Source organism: Coptis chinensis, chromosome 2 (assembly GCF_015680905.1).
Source record: "Coptis chinensis isolate HL-2020 chromosome 2, ASM1568090v1, whole genome shotgun sequence".
Lineage (NCBI taxonomy): Eukaryota > Viridiplantae > Streptophyta > Magnoliopsida > Ranunculales > Ranunculaceae > Coptis > Coptis chinensis.
Window position 1 is genome coordinate 81,953,096 of NC_141457.1, and position 22,051 is coordinate 81,975,146.

The 22,051-nt window shown below is 34.3% G+C and overlaps 1 protein-coding gene across 5 annotated transcripts; it reads left to right on the forward strand.

Annotated features, from left to right (window-relative positions):
* The first annotated feature begins 2,639 nt into the window (after positions 1–2,639).
* LOC147518260 (uncharacterized) lies at positions 2,640–18,312 on the forward strand. Of its 5 annotated transcripts, XM_086590155.1 has the most exons (15): positions 2,640–2,797; positions 4,079–4,147; positions 4,244–4,312; positions 4,689–4,830; positions 4,924–4,986; positions 5,451–5,500; positions 8,074–8,166; positions 8,373–8,413; positions 9,093–9,134; positions 13,507–13,615; positions 14,036–14,090; positions 15,091–15,268; positions 16,021–16,233; positions 17,802–17,896; positions 17,982–18,312. In XM_086590155.1, exons 6-10 carry the CDS (start codon positions 5,497–5,499, stop codon positions 13,585–13,587), a joined length of 261 nt encoding a protein of 86 aa, XP_086446281.1. In that variant the 5' UTR covers positions 2,640–2,797; positions 4,079–4,147; positions 4,244–4,312; positions 4,689–4,830; positions 4,924–4,986; positions 5,451–5,496; the 3' UTR covers positions 13,588–13,615; positions 14,036–14,090; positions 15,091–15,268; positions 16,021–16,233; positions 17,802–17,896; positions 17,982–18,312. The 5 variants fall into 5 exon arrangements, 4 of the variants coding, with proteins under 4 accessions (XP_086446281.1, XP_086446280.1, XP_086446279.1 ...); XR_015211742.1 differs by lacking the exons at positions 15,091–15,268; positions 16,021–16,233; positions 17,802–17,896; positions 17,982–18,312 and adding an exon at positions 14,382–14,893 and having other exon boundaries at positions 5,451–6,974; XM_086590154.1 differs by lacking the exons at positions 15,091–15,268; positions 16,021–16,233; positions 17,802–17,896; positions 17,982–18,312 and adding an exon at positions 14,382–14,893.
* Positions 18,313–22,051: the final 3,739 nt, after the last annotated feature.

The window sequence follows — 22,051 nt, forward strand, 5'->3', positions numbered from 1 at the left end:
ATGTCATTGCATGTGTTCAGTTATTGCTAGGTGCATGGGCTTTGGCTTGGGCCCAGAGTCTTGGCCTAAATTAGGATTTGTATTCCCCCCAAAAACTGAAAACTCATTACATTCTTGCTCTCTTTAACTTGTCTCAGTTGAAAACATACTATTATCTCAACCATACCATAGATGGATATAGCGGGGGTGCGTGTGGGGGGCGATCGCACCGAGATTAGAAATGCTTAACTACAACATAACTAATTGCCTAGAAAAATCTTTAAACTATAAGGACTCGTATCTTCCAATTTTTTTAGCAAACTTCCACTACCGCACTCTCAAAATTTTCACAACTATAGTGAGAATATAATTAACAAAAATAAAATAAAAAATAGTATGAAAAAAAAACTAATAAAAAATATTCCAATAAACAAATGTTTTTTTTTACTTCTCTTTTTGCCTTTACAAAATGATCTTTTATCATTTATTTTGAGTTTAAAACCATTAAAGATGGACAAATGTGTCTTTAAATGTTTGATGGGTTAATGAGACTAAAACAAATAACCCAAAGCCCAACCGGTCAGTCTGTATAATTTTAATCACCCCTCATTTTTTTCACTCTCAATTCTTAAACAAGCGTCAGACCTTAACCCAAAAAAAAAAAAAAAAAAAAAAAAAAAATCAGAAAGGACTTGAGGGCACAGCTTTCCTAATTATTTGTAAAACTTGTTATCAATATCAATAAAATTTCCACTTAAAAAAAAAAAAAAAAAAAATATAACTTTTTACTTTCAATGTTAATATTTTATAACCCTACTATCATGTGGAAAGGGGTGTGAGATTATGTAGACACCCCACAAATCTTTTTTTTTTTTTTTTGGGTGGGGTGTCTACATAATCTCACACCCCCTGGCTTAAAATTCTGACTCCATCCCTGATCTCAACTGCTCAGCTAAGGCTATTAGGTAACTAACATTTCACAATCTTCTTTTTATTTTTTAGGGTTTGTAGCGGCTCTTGAATTTATGATTCTTGCTGTTTTTAGGGTTTCGTAGCGATGGATTGTATAAACGGTTTGTTATTGACGAATCCAAATATCGAATTATTACCTGATAGTTCTCACGTGAGTATATATATTTATATTTTTTTTGTCTTGAAAATTATAGTTATGTTTCAAGATTTATTGATTATAACAATTTTGCAGGTTCTGTTGAGTAAACATCTTAAAAACACGACAGCTAGAGTTGTTGTCATTGTCACCAAGTACGGTACGGATTAAAAACGTTGTATTTGAAAAAAACTTAGTTCGTGTTTTAAACAGAACGTTTTGAAAAAAAAAACGTTAAAAAACGTGGGGCATAAAAAACAGGTTTAAAACGTATAATACATAAAAAAAAAATGGTAAAAAACAATGATAAAGAATACGATAGGTAAGGAGTTTGTGTTTTTTTTTTTTTATAAAAATAGAAAAAAAAATAATGGGCACAAAAAATAAAAATAATAATAATACAAATAAAATAAAATAAAAATACATGAATGTATCAAGTTATTAATTACTCAACCAAATACTATAAGTTTTAGATTCAGTACCAAAACACGACCCTGAATAAGATACTGCTAATTACCAGCCATAAGGGCATAATCAAATATTACAAATAACTTTAAAATTTTCAAGTATATTACTAGTGCAAAACAAAATAGAACTAAATAAAGATGTCTTAATAAGTCAATCTAACGCCCACGGTTCAAATAGGTAAACTGTAAAACCCTTTTTTTCTTTTAGATAAAAAAAAAAAAAAATTAACGAGAGATTTTCAAATCTCGCAATAAAATACGTTTTTTTAACTTTAAAACGCGATATTTAGAAAAACTTGGCGTTTAAGCTGATACAAGACGTCTTACCAATTTAACGGGTTTTAAGCCCGTTTTTTTTAATAAAACGCCGATCTTGGTGACGATGGTCGTTGTGGTGTCAAGTACTTCAATTATTTATTTGTTGTGTGATTGAATTTATTATTTAGAAACCCTAGAATTAGATCTTTTATTAAATGTTGCAATATACAATGCGTTGCTACAACCAATTGATCGAATTGATGCAACTATGAAAATAGACTTATCACGGACTTATAGAAATGCTTAATATAAAGTTTGACCCAGATTATAGATGGAGTTTTTGAATACATTGGAAAAAATGGTAGATAGCCAATTATAAAATTAGACTATCCATTAATGTCTCCCAATCTCAAGAAACACTAATAAATGTTGTTAGTAGTCATTATGCATGTTTATTATTTGTAAATTGTTGAACTCTTAAACCCCACCACCATTTCACCCTTATTAAAGTGTTATATGTTGATGATTTAAGACAAAAAAAGTGTTTAATTAGTTGGGAAGATAAACAAGTTTCCAAAAGCCATTTCCGAGGTAATTATTTCATGAAACAAAGGTAGTTTGGGTAGTAGTTATCATTTACCAATGAGTTGATGTGAGTCGTTGGATGTAATTAAAGAGATATTAACACATGGCATGTAATTTTTCTAGTTAAAATTCGGTCTTGCAAAGCCAAAAGCCAAAGTGTAATTTGGATAATTTGAACGAAAAGGGTATTTAAGACATTTCAACTGCCTGATAACAGTCAAGGCAAGTTGACTTGGATTTCATCTTAAGTCTTGGGGAGGGGGCAGGTATAAAAAGCCCTAGATTTAAAACATTACATTTATAATTCAATATTAAGTAACTTGTGTGAAGCAAACGGCGGGAAAATGCACTACTGGAACGATGTTGTGAATTCTTATGTAGCTATTCCTCTATCGCAGCGGTATGGCAAGTCTTTGTTGTGGTTGTCCTCACTATTTTACGTTATTTACTTGATATTGATCAAAATCCCCGACCTACTATTTTCTTTGGGGCTTAGATGCACTGAAGCATTTCCAGGGATGCATTATTCTGATTGAGGTTGTACTAATTTAAGTAACTTTTGGATTTTGTAATTATTTGTTGGTTTTAGTTTGATTCTTAATATTGCCCATTGAATGCATGCTCAATTAATAGTAACTAGAAACCTAGATAGTAAAGTGGGACTCACATTGCTTTTGATGTTTCTTATGACATAAAAAATTTCCGACTACCTGGACATTTAATCCATTCACTGTAATCTTATGACACCAGAAACCTTGTTAAATCGTTAATGGAATACTTTATGTTGTCTACTTCTGTTCCTTTAGGTCATCGACATTTAAGAGATTTACGTTTTCTAATTATGTGACCCTGTCTCCACATGGTCAAAATGCCTCTCGAAGACATCATCCAACTCTCTCAAAAACATCACAACATTCCCCGCTCCAATTATGGTTAGTTTCATTTTTCGGTAGGTACTTGATTAGATTCCTTAGTTGTCAACGACTAAAGAATACTTGACAGACAAGTAATCTTTTTTTAGTTTGTAATTGAGGCTCCACGTTATCATGGTTTGCCTGGAAAGCAAACTCCACTTTAAGGAATGGCCATTGGGATCCTATTTTGGAGGCTTTTGTAGCACCGCAGTGTACATGTACAGCTCCAGTGTTTCTGAACTAGCAGTTGCAATGTTGGCTATCACCCGACTTCAATTTTTTATAGTTGTTCCACACCACCCGATGACTATTTGGGTACTTTCACTATTATTGTTTCATTGCAGAGTTTGTCATTTCCGGACAGTTTGAAATTTTAGATCAGTAACTCGGATGTTGGCGGGGTTTGAACCCTAGACCTCTGGTATCATCACCATTAGGTTTTACCAACTCCAACTAAGCTATCTGGCACCTGCTAGAAAAAGTTAATGTTTTCATAAACATAAATTAGTTCAAGTTGTTGGCCAGTGAATGCTTTGAATCAAAACTCTGTTGAAGCTCTCTCGTACACAATTATACATGTCTTCAAATATAATCAACCATCCCAAGATCCAGTTTTTCCTGTAATCGCATGCGAATATTTCATTTGGCAGAGGTTACTGTCAATTGACAATGCATTATTGGCTGTCTTGTTGTAAAGTTTATTTGGTAAACATCAACGATTTAGCTGGCGTTCTTTTACTAATATCTCACTGTTTTGGAATTGACAGGCAAAAGGCGACAACATCAGGAGCTTTCAGTCAGCAGCTCAGCAAGCAACTGGCATGTGTAAAGTAGAGGTGTGTCTCCTTCCAAAAAGTTTCAATAGTCTTGCCTTATTTTTGTTGGTTAGAAAGGACACATTTGACATAAACTTTGTTGTTTGCATTGTGTAGACTGTTGTGTTTGGAGAAGTAGCCAGCACTCCACCAAAGTGTCTCCCAGAGGCTGTTCTGATCTATAAAGTAAGTCTGAATGCAATTTAAAAATGAAAGCACCTTCAACAAAGAATAATGCCCATGTAGATACACTAGCTTTTCGGTATCATTGACGTTATCATGTTTTTATTTATTATTGTTTTTTGAAATATCTTACTAAAAAGGTAAAAAGTGGTTTGATCTTGCTTTTCATTTATTTCAATATGGAAACAAGACCCGTGCATATTATATGGTATCCCCCCTTTTATATCGCGGAATTTGCATTTAGATTCTGTTTTTGCTGTCCAGTTAATTATTTCAAAGTCCAAGGAATGGAACTGTGTTTATATGGGGTAGGAAATCCCAATTGCTTACTTATTTTGTTTGAAGCTTTCATAAATTATCTTTCGGTCTTTTATCTCAGGACATCACAGGTTGCTGGAGCGGCTGCTGCTTCCGAACTTTCTCTCGCTGAGGTAACTGCTGAAGGAAAGCATGTGAAAGAGATGGTGGGGAGAGCTCTGGTCGCTTATGTGGATGATGTGGGCAGAGGATCAGCTCAGGGTGTATGTAGTGTTCGTTAATACTCACTGTTTTCTCTAATGGGTATAAAAGCATTTATTTCCATTGTAAACAGTTGATATATGTTTCCCTTTCAGGACGACAAGCTTGGTCCAGCACTAATGAAGTTCTGTGAGCATTTCAAGCAGCTTCATACTACGGTACATCCCCAAAGACTAACATCTCATCTCAATTTAACTTATCTAAGCCGATTTTATGTTTTTGGCCTCTTGGTATACATTAATACATAATGGTATGTCTGAATTACCGAGTTCTTTGTTCCTCTTCGTTATGTTATGACACCATTATTTCTACCAATAAATGTACATTTGAATGATCAAACTTTAGCATTCCTTCTGGCAAAGAAATTTGTCTGTATAGTGGTATTTTTTGCTTTTGCTAATTACTTGGTCTGACAGAGTAACTTGAGAACAAAATTAGGTGTTGGCTTGTACATAAAGTGAAGCTTTGTTAGACGCATCACTTTCATGTTATGTCCGACAGTGTAATGCTTTTTTCTCTATGCAGTTGATCACATTGGAGTAATCTGTATTTAAGATGTAGCAAAGTTATAAGTTTCAACTCAATAACGTGTTGTTTACTCGACTTTTTATGTGGCATGCAGGATAGCTCTGATGGTGTACGGAAAAAAGATTATATTCTGATGGTCAATGCGTGAGTATATTGTTTTCTTTTTCCAATTTAGATTTCAACGTTCCAACGTAGGTAGTGAAGTTAAATCTCTTCTACAAGTTCCAGTGACTGTCTTTATCCAATTGCCTTGACCAGTATTATTTGTCATTATTTTTCTATTTGCTATCTTTGTTTATGTATTGCATGTTCAATATTATAATACTCAGGTATTAAGGCTATCTTTGTGTATGTTTTGCGTGTCCAATGTCCAACATTATTATTTATCTTTCCTATTTGCTATCTTTGTCATTAATGAAAATTAAGCATGTCCAATATCACAGATTAAGGCACAATTCTCTTTAAGGAATGATAGGGAGGAAAGAGTTGACACTTGACATCCCTGTATGTTCTGCTACATCCTTTGAGTTTTAATAGGAGAACAGCCCCCTCTTGTTGACATTTCCTGATGGCAATCCATTAAATGGTTTGCAAGGATACTAATATTGAAAAACTCATGAACGATGACAGAGTGACTAGAATAGCATCATCTCTCTATTTGGCAGGACCATTTACAAATGTGATTATCCATTTCTAACCATTCAAGCTTCCAAGCACCTGAACTTGGCATTTTCAGACACATATACTTAGAGTATGAATCATCTGAACAAACAATATACAAACAAAAGTTGAAGAGGTAACGAGGAAGCAGAAATGTCAAGAGAGAATAAGCAAGAGAAAGGAACAAAGATCTGTGTCTGTTACAGAGTGCATGAGTTTCTCAGCAAACTCATGTGAAGAGGGGGAAAAATGAGGAATAGATTTTATTTTTCCTGCTTATATGGTAGTGACACTTGCTGTTAGATTAATAACATGTTTGTTAGATGAAAGGCACGTAGTAGTGTAGATGCTGGTAGATTAGAGAATAAGGTATCTGCTCATCTCACGTGGATTGCGCCTGCAAGGGTAAACTGGCCATTCATGAAGAAATTGACAGCCAGCTTATGGTCGACGCAATCAACTGACGGAACTGGGACCAAACACTGATAGAAGATTAGTTGCGGACCAAATCTCCATTATAGCATTAACAATGTGGCCTGAAACCCGAAAATGAAAAAAAGGGTTATGGACTGGCATGCTACCTTGTAAAAATAAATGGATGCATAAAGCACTGTTGGAATTTACATCAGTCAAGAGTCATCACTGAGCTCAAGTCCTTGATGCCGTTATCTATTCTTTTGGCAGTCTTTCTATACTTTTGAATAACTACTATATTTAATTTTAACAAAATGACCAGCATTATTGTGTTCATCAGGATTGCATATATCGTTACGTCTTGGATGGCGATTGAAGTATACACAGATAACTATATTTCTCCTTGGATCCACCTGTATAGTGCCGTTTAGAACAAAGTTTGATTAATTCGTCTATGATTGGAAAATGCAGACTAGGTGCCTCAACCCCTCAAGAGATGACGATTTTTTGTGGAAGAAGTGCTCCAATGATTAAAGCCAACGAGGTTACTATTGTGAGATTATATGCAGGGTCGTTTATGTTCACAAATAGGGGTGTCTCTTTTTGCCGAATTTCCGATTTTTCCGAAATCCGACCCGAAATTGGTCTGGCTCTGGGTGTAGTTTTCATGGGCCGATTTTCCGATTTCCGAAAATTCCGAAAAAAAATTGGATCGGATTTGGATATAATTCTAAAATCCGATCCGATCCGAAAATTCCGAAATTTCCGATATTATTGCCAATTTCTTCCGAAAATATATACTTCTCTCACTATCCACTTGATTAGATCTCGACCGTTCATTCATTTTCTAGTTTTTTACTTCCAAAAATAAAACAAAAACATAACCTAGCCGCTACTTTCCCACTTGAATTGGACCACTCTACTGTCATTACACCGTCTACCATAACAACAATGATATGAAAAAAAATGTCATTGAGTCATACAATGACTTCCAGACCAATCCAAAAGCCAAATTCCAATAGATATAATATTATGTAAAGCTACTTAGAGTCCAAGACCATAATCCATTATTTATGCAGACACTTCACGCTTCAATTTCCACACACGAAAAAAGATTGAAACATTACAAATACCCAGACCTCAATAGAATGCAATGCTTGCTATTGGTGGCTGCAGGTTCTTTTTCTCGTTTTTTCTTGGATCACTTGTTTGAATGAAAATGGGTTTTCTCAGTAAACAAGTGCGTATTGTTGTTGGTACATTGGTGTTGTGGACATGGTTTTCTCTCCCTACAATGAACATTGGCGTATGATATTCTAAAAATAATTGAAAGTAAATAGATCTTTGAAAATTTACCAAGTATTCCGAAATTTCCGAAGTTATTCGAAATTTCGAAAAGTTCAAATTGGAAATATATTTTGAATCCGAAAAAAAATTGGATCGGATTTGGCTAGCATATTAGGTTCCGAAAAAAATTTGGAAAAATTCCGAAGGAGGTTAATCTGATCCGATCCGATCCGAAGTCACCCCTATTCACAAATGATATCAATGGTTAGTAAGAAGCATAGAATCAAATGCAACAAAAAAAAGGCATTGCACTTATTAACATTTTAACTATGTATTGTCATGTATTTATGATGCAGGGTTTTCTGTTCATCTAGTGGAGATAGACAAATGTATATTAAGTCGTTTGGATGCTTCAATGACAGCAGCTCACTGGCCCTTTCATCCTGGATGTAAGTGGTTTGTACTGAAAAATGTTTTATCTTTATACTCAATTTGCTTACAACTTTACCTGCTACTCCCTGTATGATCAGCTTGTTGTAGTTGAAGTACCATGATGTATTAGAAGTTTGGGTCACTTGTCTAGTAAAGAAGAAAAAAACCAGTATATTTCCCTGCAAGATAGTTCTATCATAATATTTCACTTTGGCTGCTGCAGATGACTGCTTCAAGTCTCCAGACCATAGTGTACATCACGAGGTAACTTGTGAAAAATTTATCCAAAAGTTTATTACGGTTGAACTTGCAAAAGTTTTTTACATAATCTATTTTGCTATAACTGGAACATGTAAACGCTGTTGTGATTTTGCACTTTGAATTTGAAATAGTTTATGTAAGTATATAGATGTAGGCATAGTTTATATTGATATAGCGTAAGAAAACTCGTAACAAAGATGAAGGCAAAAGAAGGCACTTCAGTTCACATAGTATTATTACGTTCTCTCTACCTTTTGGCATGTTAAAAGTGTTTAGGAATTCTCAGGTTATTGGTCTTCATGAATTATGAATTGTTGAGTAATACAAGTTCTTTCGAATGTTTGTGTCTGTGTTATATGTGCAGTCGTGCATCATTGTAAAGAAAAGCAACTGAGTTATGTCATTCACAATAAGATTAAGAAAAGGAAAATGAGTTAGGTCAAAATAAAAGAGCTCAGCGGAATATAAAATAATATTTGGCTGAGCATTTAAATTTAGTCTTAGTACCATAAAGATCTCTTTCCTCCCCGGCAAAGCATCTTTTATTTGTTTTTTGATAAAGAATAACTCTATTTCGTTAAAGACTCTCCTGGACATAGTGGATTTTTAGGTATAAGCTTTGATAATACAATTTACTAAGTTAACTTACTTCATCTTCACTAATTTACTTTTTGTTTTGCAGGCTCAATTATCTACTCTTGTTAATGTTAGTTCTAGGGAAAAGGTGAGCTTATGTTTTTCTTATCACTACATTCTATTGACTTTATTTTTTTCAAAGTGGGGTTCGTTACGTTCAGAATTATGCTTATGAAGACGGGATTTATCCAAGGAGTAGTAGGGGGTACATCTTCAGGGGTTTTCTGAAGGCTCAAACTACTTCTCTTATTTGATTGGTCATTATTAGATCTTTCTCTGGATTGCTGAAAGAAAATCTTGAGAAAAATCTTTTTGTAAAAATATCAGTTTTGACTTGACTGTGTTCTCCCCTTTAAACGTGATTGTCTTCATATTATAGTTGAATAAGGAAAGAAAAAGACTAAAACCTGAGTTTTGTTTTTACTAGATCCTATACGAGACATACTTGCCACTTGTCACCATCCTGTCTTATTTGCACATTTCTGCGAATAAGTAGAAAATTTATATATTATACTGCTTTGTTGTTTGCTATATTTAATGTCTTGTCAGGATTTACATATGCTTAATGAATATGAAGGTTCATCTTTATTTATTGTAGTTTCTTCATCATTCATAAATATGCATAGTAATAGTATACCGCAAGGTGGTGACAAACAAAGAATATGGGTTGAGAGTTAGGGTTTGGATTTGGAGAAGATAGAGAGAGAAGTTCTATTCTCATCTTGTTGTGTTTTTGCAAAACCAATCTGCAAAATTTATGAGAAATTGTTGTGTTGTGTTGTGTTAATGGAGGGAAGGAGGGAGATAGAGAGAAGGATCGCTGAACAGATTTTGTAGGGAAGAGGTACAGAGCAGAAGTTGAAAGAGGGTAGCATAAGAAAGAAAAAAAAGGACAGATGTCAAGTCATATACTCCCCCTCCCCAGGGCCGGCCCTGAGCAGGTGCAATGTGGGCGACCGCACAGGGCCCCCAATATACAAGGCCCCAAAAAATAGTATTTGTAGAGAAGGCCTATTTGGCAAATCACAAGCCCAAACCAATCAAAAGCCCAAAAAATTGGAAATTTCACAAATCACAATAAACAACGGAAATATCCCCTCATATTCTCTTTCTTCATTAATTATTTTCGTAAAAATAGGAAATAAGATATGTAATAAATGATCATTATCCAAAAAAAGAAAAACATGTCTCTTCTCAACGACTAGATATCTCTCCCTCAACGACTAGATACCTTATTAATTATTTGCCTAAATTAGTCAATTACTCAAATACAAAAGAAAGAGTAAAAAAAATAAAATAATAAAACCCCTCATTCACCATTTCACCTTCTGATCATCTAGCATCCTCTCATTTTCAAAATTCTTTCTTTACAATTGTGGATTTGTATTAGTTTTCACTTTGATTATTCACCTAACTTTTGATTCTTCTTCAAGTAAGTTAGAGATTAAAATCAATTTTCCCTTTCTTAAATATTATTTTAATAACTCAATTTAATTCCAAAGTAATCTAGTCTAATTTAGTGTTGTATATATATTTTAATTGCGGGCATTACAAATTGTCATGTGAATTGTGAAGTGTCATAATGAGTCGCTGACTTCATCAAGGGCTTCAAGGCCATACCACTATCTTTCAATCTTTCATCTCCATTTAAGCATTAAACATATCGGGTTATATTGTTCTAACTCAATTTCTTGTTAATTTATTTTTTTTTTTTTAAATGCTTCCTAGAAAGTGTCAATCTGACATGAAAAACGTAAAAAGAGACAAAGACTTTTAGAACTAACTCAATCTCGAAAAGGAGCCCTTGATAAATTTATTTTTAAAGAACCACAAGGTTTAGAAACAAATTCGATGAAAAAATGAAAATGTTGATGATCTAGATAACAATGGAAACGAAAATGTTAGTGATCCCGACCCTATTGAAAATGATAACAATGAGGATGCCGGTGTTATGGGCCATACCGAAAATGACCAAGTCAGTAATTTTGGCAACGAACAACCAAGTCAATCCATTCCCTTAGACATTTATGACCCAAGAACTTGGGACAATCTTGACACATTATCTAGAGATTTATTAGTAAAAAGGGGTCCTATAAGGGACCTATTAGTCGGAAAAGGACCTAAAGATAGTTGTTATAGACGTTTCTCTTCAACATTTTATACTCGACATTTACCGAATGGATTTACAGAGGATAGAAAATGGTTAGTATATTACAAGGCAATGGATAAAGTGTTTTGTTTTTGTTGCAAGTTCTTTAAAAAAGGTTTTCAAAAAGGTTTGTTGGTAAATGAAGGGTATAATGATTGGGGGCATCTTAGTACTAGGCTTCATCAACATGAAACAAGTACAGACCACATCATTAACATGATCACTTGGAATGATTTATGTAAGAGATTGGAAAAAGAAGAAACTATTGATAAATATGTTCAACACCAAATTAACAAAGAGAAAGAACATTGGAAGGCAAGATACGTAGAATAATATCCGTGTGAAATATCTTGGTAAATATAACTTGGCATTACGAGGAACAAATGAGAAATTATATGAAAAAAACAATGGAAATTTTTTAGGCATAATTGAAATGATTGCAGAATGGGATCTAATAATGCAAGAACATGTTCGACGCATAGATAATAATGAAATTCATTATCATTATCTTGGTCATAAAATACAAAATGAATTGATAAGTATGTTAGCTTTTGAAATTAAAAATGCAATTATTCAAAAAGTTAAAGAAGCAAAATATTTTTCTGTGATACTTGATTGCACTCCAGATTTTAGTCACCAAGAACAAATGACTTTGATATTGAGATGTGTGGATGTTTCGACTTGTCCAGTAAGAGTAGATGAGTACTTTGTAGAATTTATGGTAGTGAATGATACATCTGGGCAGGGACTTTTTCTAGAATTGCAAAATGTGCTTAAAATTCTTAATCTTAATATTGATGATGTACGAGGTCAAGGATATGATAATGGGTCTAATATGAAAGGGAAACACCAAGGTGTACAAAAAAAACTACTAGATATTAACCCTAGAGCATTTTATACTCCTTGTGGTTGTCATAGTCTTAATTTAACACTTTGTGATATGGCTAATTGTTGTGGTAAAGCAAAAGATTTTTTTGGGGTTGTACAACTAATTTATACATTGTTTTCACAATCTACAAAGCGGTGGCAGATTTTGGAAGAGAATCTGAAAGAGTTTACTCTTAAGTCAAGATCGGCTACCGTTGGGAAAGTCGTGTTGATAGTGTTAAAAACAATTAGATATCAAGCTCCCGAAATAAGAGAGGCTTTACTTCAAATTTTTTGAAACCGATAATGATTCTAAAATAAAAGAGTGAAGTTGATTCTTTAGCTAGACATGGAATTGGAAATTTTGAGTTCTTGTTAGGCATGATTATTTGGTATGAGATATTGTCTACCGTTAATACAATTAGCAAAACCTTACAATCTGAAGATATGCAAATAGATATGGCTATTGATAAAATAAAATGGTTGATTACATATTTTAAAAAGTATAGAGAAACCGGTCTCACACAAGCCATGATAACTGCTAAAAGATATTGCTACTTGAAATGGAAATTGATCCTGTGTTTCAAGTGAAACGTCAAATTAAATGAAAAAGACATTTTGATGAGAATGCCAATGAGGAGTCAATGCAATCAGGAAGACTCATTTAGAAATCAATATTTCTATTTTATTGTAGATCAAGCTATTAGTTCATTAGATAAAAGGTTTGAGCAACTAAAAGCATATGAGGATATTTTTGGTTTTTTGTTTAGATCAGAGAAGTTAAATTCACTAGATGATAATCAGTTGGAAGCATGTTGTGATCGCCTTGAAACTATTCTAAAACATGAAAACTCTTCGATCTTGATGGGAAAGACTTATATGGAGAACTAAGAGTCTTAAAAGAGGTGTTACCAAAAGATAAAAATAAAGCTATTGATATACTTGATTTCTTGAAACGACACGATTGTTTTCCTAATGCATGCATAGCTTATAGAATTTTGTTGATTTTCCCGTTCATGTCATTGCTGTCTGAGAAAAGAAGTTTTTCAAAATTAAAATTATTGAAATCATATCTTAGATCGACTATGTCACAAGAAAGACTAAATGGGCTAGCGTTAATATCTATTGAAAATGAATTTTTAAAGAAAATTAACTTTGAAAGCTTCATTGATGATTTTGCAGCCAAAAATGCGAGAAGGGAAATATTTCGATGATCCTTTGTGTTGATGGAAGAGTATTGGAAGAGGGCCACATTTCGCTGTTTGCACAGGGCCATTGAAAACTCAGGGACGGCCCTGCCCCTCCCCCTCCCCCCCACCCCAAAAAAAAACCCCAAAGAATTCACTTCGCTTGTGGATTATCAAATTCCTTTCTATTTGAATCTTACCTTAGCATGTTTGTGTTTTCCTCTATGTTTATCCAACTTTTTCTTTTACTCTTGCAGGCCTGGGCAGCTACGGTACAGTTTTCCTGTGCCAACACAACTTTGATAGAAGACACTATGCGGTCAAGAGGATCCGTCTAGAAGAGGATCCGGAGAACTTGATACCTGTGTGAGTGGTTACATGAGTTGTGAATTATGGAATGATAAGCAGTTGTGGTTTAATTATTTTTCCTTTTGTTTTCCAAACTATCTATCCTGAAATTACACTGTCATCCATCCCAATGTTTGTGGATATGCAGATCTTTTTTATATTATTATTTTCCTGTTTTTTAGGTAGGATCCCAATGTTTGTTTTTAATGTTATAGTCGAGACTTATTATGGTTCAGTTTGTATGTATTCCTTTTTAATTCTTGTAAATTTCCTTCTACTTTGTTTAAAATTAATAAATTATCGTACTTTGGTATATTTGTCTGCCAACTATAGAGATTCTCCTTTCGGTTTTCTGCCCATTACATGGTCACAGAAAGTAGACATAATCAAGTTATGTTGGGACTGATTTGCTCTTTTTGACTATGACATGGTATGTAGGGAGGTGCTTGCTATATCCCGTTTACGTCATGCTAATGTTGTACGCTCCTATCAGGTCAGTTGTGAATTTCTACGTCCTCTCTAAAGGCATTTATTTCTTATTCAATAGCTTTGACTGCTCCAATTGAATTCCTGTTTTCCAATTTTTTGAGATTTGCATGCGTGCGGTTAATTCCATAACTACCAACATCTTGTTATAAAAGACCTTTGCCATGGAAATACGGAAGTAGAAGTGTAGAAATGATAAAGTGGCAAATTAACTTGTAAACAAACTTTGAGATAAGCTCTGAATCTTTCTTTGAGGTAAAATGCTCTGAAGTTTTTTCTATCTTTTTGGTTGGCGCAGGCGAGTGTTACTAAAGCAATTGAACGAGAAGAACTAAAAATGCCAATGCCTTAGAAGGGGAGGACGCCACATCATTGTGATGGCTAACACGCCCTTGCTATGGAGCCCGCCCCCCCCTTCCTGTTTCTGTTTCTGTTTAGACGAAAGTATCCTGTAGGAACAACAGGTCTCATCTCATACACTCAAAGAGAATACGACATTAGTACCTTCTCTAGATGCTAATGCGTTGTGTGACCTTGTTAGTTTCCCTTCGCAAAAATTAATTCGATTTGAACAAATATACACAGCAAAAATGATGCGACGCATCTATGGGTGTGATGTTCCTCTGGTTATATTATTTTTGGCCTAATAAATTGTGGCATGTCCCAGGTTTAATTACGGTCAGGGTTAAGTTTGGAGTTTATATTTTGGTGGTTTCATGAATAGCAAGACTGCCGACGCTATAAAAGGGTCTTTTGTAAAAGATAAAACTGTTTAGTTGATTTTATGCTTATGAATCAATGTTTATCTAATAGAGAGTTTTAGGGCTTTAATAACTAGGGTTATTGTTCTTTAATGGATGTGTAAGGCAAAGAAAACTTATATTCTTCAATTTAGATAAGTTTATGGAAGAAACACTAATATAGTAATATATTATGTTGTTAACTAGTTTTGAAATCCCATATGACGACAAACATGTGTTGTTTACTAATTGTTGTTTACATTTTAGTCATGGACTGAAGTTAGGATAACATCCAGTGGACTTACCCCCACCATAGCATAGAAGGTAATAGTAAGGAGATGTCGAGTGGCTGGCTACGTCTAAAAGGTCCAGGTGATTCCACGTCTGATGACAGCAATGAAGGTGTACAAATATACATGTACATCCAAATGGAATACTATCTGAGGTATGTGCATTGCTTGTTCAAGTTTCCTCAGTTCATAAGATTTGCTTTACAATCTATTAATCTATTAATGGCTATTACAACAATATAGATTATGTGTGTGGTCTTTGTTTGTGATAGGAGTTTTTTAGATGCACTGAATGAGAGCAAGTCCAATGGAGGGCTGCTATAATGGGTTGCTAAAAGGTGCCACATAGGCTATTTAGCAGGCCCAGCCATATTTAGCAGCCCAAAATAAAAAATACCATTCCAATCACACTTTTTAGTAGTTGGTAAGTTCGGGATACAGACAGCAGAAACTCTACCGTTTGTCTGTTAAATTGCAACAGACGGCAGAAACTATGCCGTTTGTATAGGACAGTTACTAAAAACGTTAATTTCTTTCTCTTCTCCATTTCTCTCCTCTCTCTCTCTCGTCTCTTCTCTTTTAATCTCGCGACATCCTCTCTCTCACCTCAATTTCTGTTAGATTATTTTGATATATATTCACCAGATATGAATTATTACAATTTTGAAATTCGGTTTTATTGAGTTTATTTTGATTGATTGTGAATTATTTTGATTGTGAGGTTATTTTGATTAGTTTAATGTTGAATTGTTTGTTGAATTAAAATGTTGGAATTGTGAGGCTAAAGGGATTAGTTTAATGTTTGTTGAATTAGAATGTTGGAATTGATGTTTTAGAATGCTAGTTTGAAAATGTGTATTTTGTTTAAATTGAAGTTATAAAGAGGATATTGTTGATTAAATTGCAGGTGCCACACAAAATGAGTAACAAGGATAAATAATTTTTCGGTTGAAAACCAGTTAGTAGATTGACACAAGAGTTGATCTTGGCGCTAAACGTCGATGAAGTCTGTAATTTGCAAAACCCTCCAGTAATTGAATTTCCGGACCCAGTCGATCCGTTAACACATGTTACATTGGCTAGAAATCCGGAAACTCACATATCTCATCGTGTAAATATGGTAAACATTTGATCATTAAATTTGATTTCTTTAATATCATAATTTGTATTTTCTTTAATTTTAATGAATAAATATTTTGAATAAATGTTTAGAGAGGGGGAGGGGGGGGGGGAGATTTGTGGTGTTGTTGGGTATCCGTGAACAATTAGTGGAAGATAATGGTTGCCAAAGGAGATTGTTTTGAAGGCATAAGAAATGAAAATTTACAATCTCCGTTTGGGTAATTATTTCGATGTGGTTATCAAAACGCCGACCGTGGTTTGATATACGCTTTGATTGAGCGGTGGTGGGACACAACTCACACTTTCTACGGGAATGAGCGTAGGAAAGGGAAAGGCTGTTACGTTTGGAGAAGGTCGGTTCGTGACTTTTGATTATGCACATAAAAAATGGTCGAATATAAGGCTGGAGCATTGGGTTAAAGGGGGTATCAAACCCTCTTTTTTGGTGAATGAGTTCATGGAGAAGACGAAAGAGAGTGACGAAGGTTGGTGCCCGATGGGTACAGATCGGGAGAGATATTTGAGAGCATTCTATTTTTACTTAATCACGTAGTGTTTATTTTCCACGGGTGATAGTTCACTGAGATTAGGTTGGATAGAGTGTTTGGTTTGGTTAGATTACATGCATCAGTATGATTGGGGTGGTGCTATATTTAGAGTTTTGATTTACGCGTTGGATCAAGTGTGCCGAGTCACAACTAATATTGTGGATGGTCAATGTGGTGGCTTCACTCTTCTTTTACAAGTAAGTTTTAAATTTTTAGTATTATAACTTTATGATAGTATTATAATTTTTAAATTACGTACAAGTTTGATTTTGATATTTGTTTTTATGATAGTATTGGTGGCATGAGTACGTACCTGTCATGGCTCCTCTTCTGAGACCGAACATAGACCATGATATCGCCCACGAATTAGAGCATGGATGAATGACTTTAAAGATTGCCGAGCTGGTCAAGGACGCCACAACATTCACTTAGATCGTAACCAACTCGAGACTAGGTCAGCATTGGCGATACAGTGGACACCATAGTTTCATACTCGATATATGGAATTAAATGTTGATGATGTGGAAGGAGATACTATGGATGATGTTTGGTTACGTGAGGCGATTCACCGTGTATGTCGTTCGTATAATCTTACAATGCGTCGAATCGTTTTTGAATTTAGAGGTATCATCGTGTGGTACCTGGGCGATAGGTGTTGACATCAAATCGTTGGGACACCTTTTATCCCACACTCTTTTTCGGAGAATATGTGTCCATTAGGAAGAGTCAGTCAATGGAGGTCTTATCTTAGAATGCATAAAGACTTGTGGCCACAAGTTTCTCTATATTTAGATGTGAATGGTGACTACGATAGTTACTGGGATCGCGTCTCAAGGGATCCTATATTGCCTGCTAACATGTATAGAGTTGCTAACATGGACTTTGCATGACATAAGGCTATTAGAATTGATTTGCGTATCTCACACCCTGCTGAGCCTTACTCTTCATCTCAAGGTCTTTACGAGTATTTTGTTCCAACTCCTTCCGATCCGGATAACCTATTGGAGCTATGACATAGTTACATTTCAGGAAATGCATCTCGTCATACCTATATCTCATGTTGATCAAAGTTATCTTCCGAACCTTGTCCCGGATTTTGACACTGTAGATGAGGTTAGTATTTGGTTTATATTTTGAAACTTGAATTATATTTGGTTTATAATGATGATTTTTCTTAAAGTTATTGATTTTTTTGTAGGCTACACTTAGAATGCGATATGCCATGTCGCAGCTAATGATGCATGGGATGCGCGATTCAGTTATGACTACGACCGACGAATACTATCATTATTTGGTGGCCGAGCAAGAAGAGAAGCAAAAGTCATATGATAGAGTCGCATAGTTAGAAGCGCAGATTCTAGAAATGACATTGCGAGAATTACGACGAATGAGTAAATAAAAAAAGAGGCAACCTGGCGAGGGTTCGAGTTGAAATTAGTTTTTTTTTTTTTTTTTTTGTTTGTATTGATTGATGTTTGTATGGATTATGTTTAATAAATTAATTGAATTATGTTTGTTTAATGAATGAATTTTGGTTAGTTGGATGGATGTGTAGATTGTTGAGTTGTGGAATGAATGATAATGGATTGTGGAGTAAGTGGAATAGATTGAATTGAGTGGAATAGATATGAATTTGTATATGAAAAGAAAAACAAGATTTTTCAGTTTTTGCGTCTGCCAGGTACAGACGGCAGAGTTTCTACCGTTCGTTCATTTAATTAAAACGGGAGACAGACGGCATAGTTTCTGCCGTCTGTACATAAATAACCAACAGACGATAGAAACTATGTCGTCCGTCTTTCGGAACTTATTATGATAACTGCTAGCGAAGGCCTTAACTTTGTCTCAGTTTTTTATTCCTTCCAAATTTAAAACCCTTTTAGAAGCCCTATTAAAATGACATTTTTGTGGTTAGGGTGCTATATTTGCCTTTAGCACCCCCATATAACCCCCTATTGGACTTGCTCCGATGGAGCTTATAAATTTGATGAAAATTGGTCGCGGAGGCAACTTCGCGAACTTACAAGCGCTTTAAATTTTATGCACTCTAATGGTTTTGTGCACCGAGATTTGACACTTGGTAATGTATTTCTGGATGCCATCAGTGCAATACAGATAGGAGATTTTCGTTTAGGTAAAATGCTAACTTTTGCATTTGTCTAAGTTCTTTCAATGTATGTTTTAAAGAGTTAATTATATATTTTTTTGTTTGGGGGGGACCTATCAGCGTTGTATACGTGCCACATAGACTATTCATCGGATGCATACAGTTGTTTTGATGATACATTGGCTGCAGACAAGGTGGGTTCCTTAAATGTTGTATGAATTGCTTGGTAGCAAACCGTATATGGCTCCAAAATTAAAAAGGGAGTATTTACTATGATGGTGAAAATCAACGCATGAACTAATGATTGTTAAGTTATTGTACTGGCTATTTGGTTGTTTTTTTGAACTTACAATCTTTTGTTGGGCATTTTCAGACAGACATCTACAGTCTTGGCATTATTATGGCCCAACTCTTTTGCATATCATACACTGCTTGGGCCAGAATTGATGCTATCATAAATATGGAGAAGGCTAGATGTTTGCTGCCTGATGGACTTGACTTGATGCTCTAGACTTCCTTGAGTTGAAAACAATGTTGAGGTCCTTAACAGATATTGATCAAACCAGAAAACCCAGTGCAGCCGATCTTCTTCAGGAGATGGAAAAGAATCAGTGACGGAGTCAGGATTCTAAGCTAGGGGGTGCGAGATTATGTGCACACCCCACCCCACTAAAAAAGATCGATCAACAAAATTTTTTTTATCAGAAGGTCTAAACAATAAAGATCAACAAAATTATGCATTTATTTCAATTAACAAAACTAGAGTGCATTGACTACTAAGAATTTAATATGGACTGATAAAATTAACTACTTAAGCACTTAAGCCATTAATTGATACTACTATGTCTATATATATCTACATAATCTAGCCCACAAGTATACAATAATTCGATAAATTGTTAACTTTCTATAATATTACAAGTTTATATAACATTATATAGACTTATAATGTTATATCTATATAATGTTATATAGACTTATAATGTTATATCATTATATAATAATATAATGCTATATTGTTATATAGACTTATAAAAGATTGACATTAAAAATAAAAAATTACCTTGTTTTGTTTTGTTTTTTTTAAGTGAAAATTTTATTGATAATGATAATGAGTTTTACAAATAATTAGAACAAATGTGCAACAAGCTGCGCCGCAAATCTTTTATGAATTTGTGTGTGTGTGTGTGTGTGTGTGTGTGTGTGTTTTTTTTTTTTTGGGTTGAGGTCTGACCGTTTGTTTAAGAATTGAGAGTGAAAGAAATGAGGGAGAGTATATGAGTTTGTTATAGGTGATTAGAATTATACAAACTGACCGGTTGGGCTTTGGGCCTTTGGCTATTTGTTTTAGTCTAATCAATTCATCAAACATTCAAAGACACATTTGTGCCTCTTTAATGATTTTGGACTCAAAATAAATGATAAATGATAATTTTGTAAGGGCAAAAAAAAAAAAAAAAAAATTGGTTTATTTGATTTTTTTTTTTTTATTTTTTTTTGTTAATTATATTCTTACTATAGTTGTGAAAATTTTGGGGGTGCGGGAGTGGAAGTTTGCTAAATTTTTTGGGGGTGTGAGTCCTTATAGTTTGAAGATTTTTTTAGGTAATTAGTTATGAGGACGTCTAGTATGCACAGAGTGCACTTGTATGCAAGTATGAGAGACATTGATTGCAGTACTTTTTGGTGCAATACACCCTCACTCCTGCCTGATGAGTGTCCCACCTAGATTCACTCAAATACTCTCTCTCCTGTGCACAATAGCTTTACTAATTAGTTATGTGGTAGTAGAGCTTTTATAATCTCAAGGGTGCGACCGCCCCCACACGCACCCCCTTATATCCATCTATGAAAAGAATACATCTCTCATCCCTCTTTAAATCTCCACATAAGAAAACCTACTTATAACCATTCTTTTTCAATCATTTGGAAGAGAGAAACAAGTTGTGCAGATAGTGTATAGATAGGAATTTTACGTTCCAAATTTTATTCCGTTATGTGATTAATGCATATTCGTGTTTAGTTTTTGTAGATCGTGGTTCTTTAAATCATCATCACGTGACTTGTGACAGAATGGTCTACTTATTTTGTGACCTGAGCATAATTAACATATATCGCCCACATTTTGTAATATGATTGACGGTTGACCAACTACCTACAATCCAAATTAACATGGGCCACCATTTTACGGATTTTAACTGTTGTTTCATAGTCCAAAGCTATGAAGTTTGCAGTGATTAATCCTATTAATCGGATTTTAATGTTAGTTTTAGTTTAATGTACTAGATTTTGAACCAGGGCATATGCCCAGGATCTTTTAGGTATCTTTCGTGATGTAAAAGAAATATTTTATTATAATAGTTTTTATATTTAAAAAATTTATGGTCTAATTCAAGCACAAAATGTGTATGACTCTTTCGGCATAAGACTCCTAAGAGTATAAGCAACTAACTCAACCAATGAGGTAGTGACCCACTACTAATTTTACTATCATCACTTGAAGTTTCCAAGTTGAAGTAGAGTTTACAAAAAAAAAAAACTTTTAAAACCATTATGCTTATTCTTGTGACTTGCATTGCTTGGAAAGATAGTTTGCAACCAGATATGTCATCCCTCCAAACCCCAAAAACATTGCACGTATATATTATTCCAATTGTAGTCTTTTAGTACTGCTAACTTGTTTCATATGTTTGAATTGAGACTATAGAGAGTCATATCAGATTCGTACATATAAACTGACTTTAATAGTTGGTGCTTTAATGGGCTTTGGGCTTTGCTATTGTAATTGGTCCAAACTTAGTTGTTATTAGAGTGAAAAGTACATGTCTCTTGAGTTAGAGCATGTGTCCCGGTGTCTCCTATTTCGACTTTTTTTCGTGAAACCCGTGTCCAATTTTTTAGTTGAAACTTGAAACTGAGAATGAAGTTATTACTTCATTTCTCTTTGGATTAATTTGAAGTTATTATATTCTTTTTGGATTTTTAAATTCCTTTTATGTTCTTCATCAGTTGCATTCGTCTCTTTTAACAGTTCTTCTTCGTTATTGATAGTGTTATTGCAGGTATTTATTTGATATATTTGTTTTTAAATACATTTTTTTAGTGCAATGAGTAAATCCGTTCTAGAGAATTAGCAATTGATTAAATCTGTAGTAATGTAT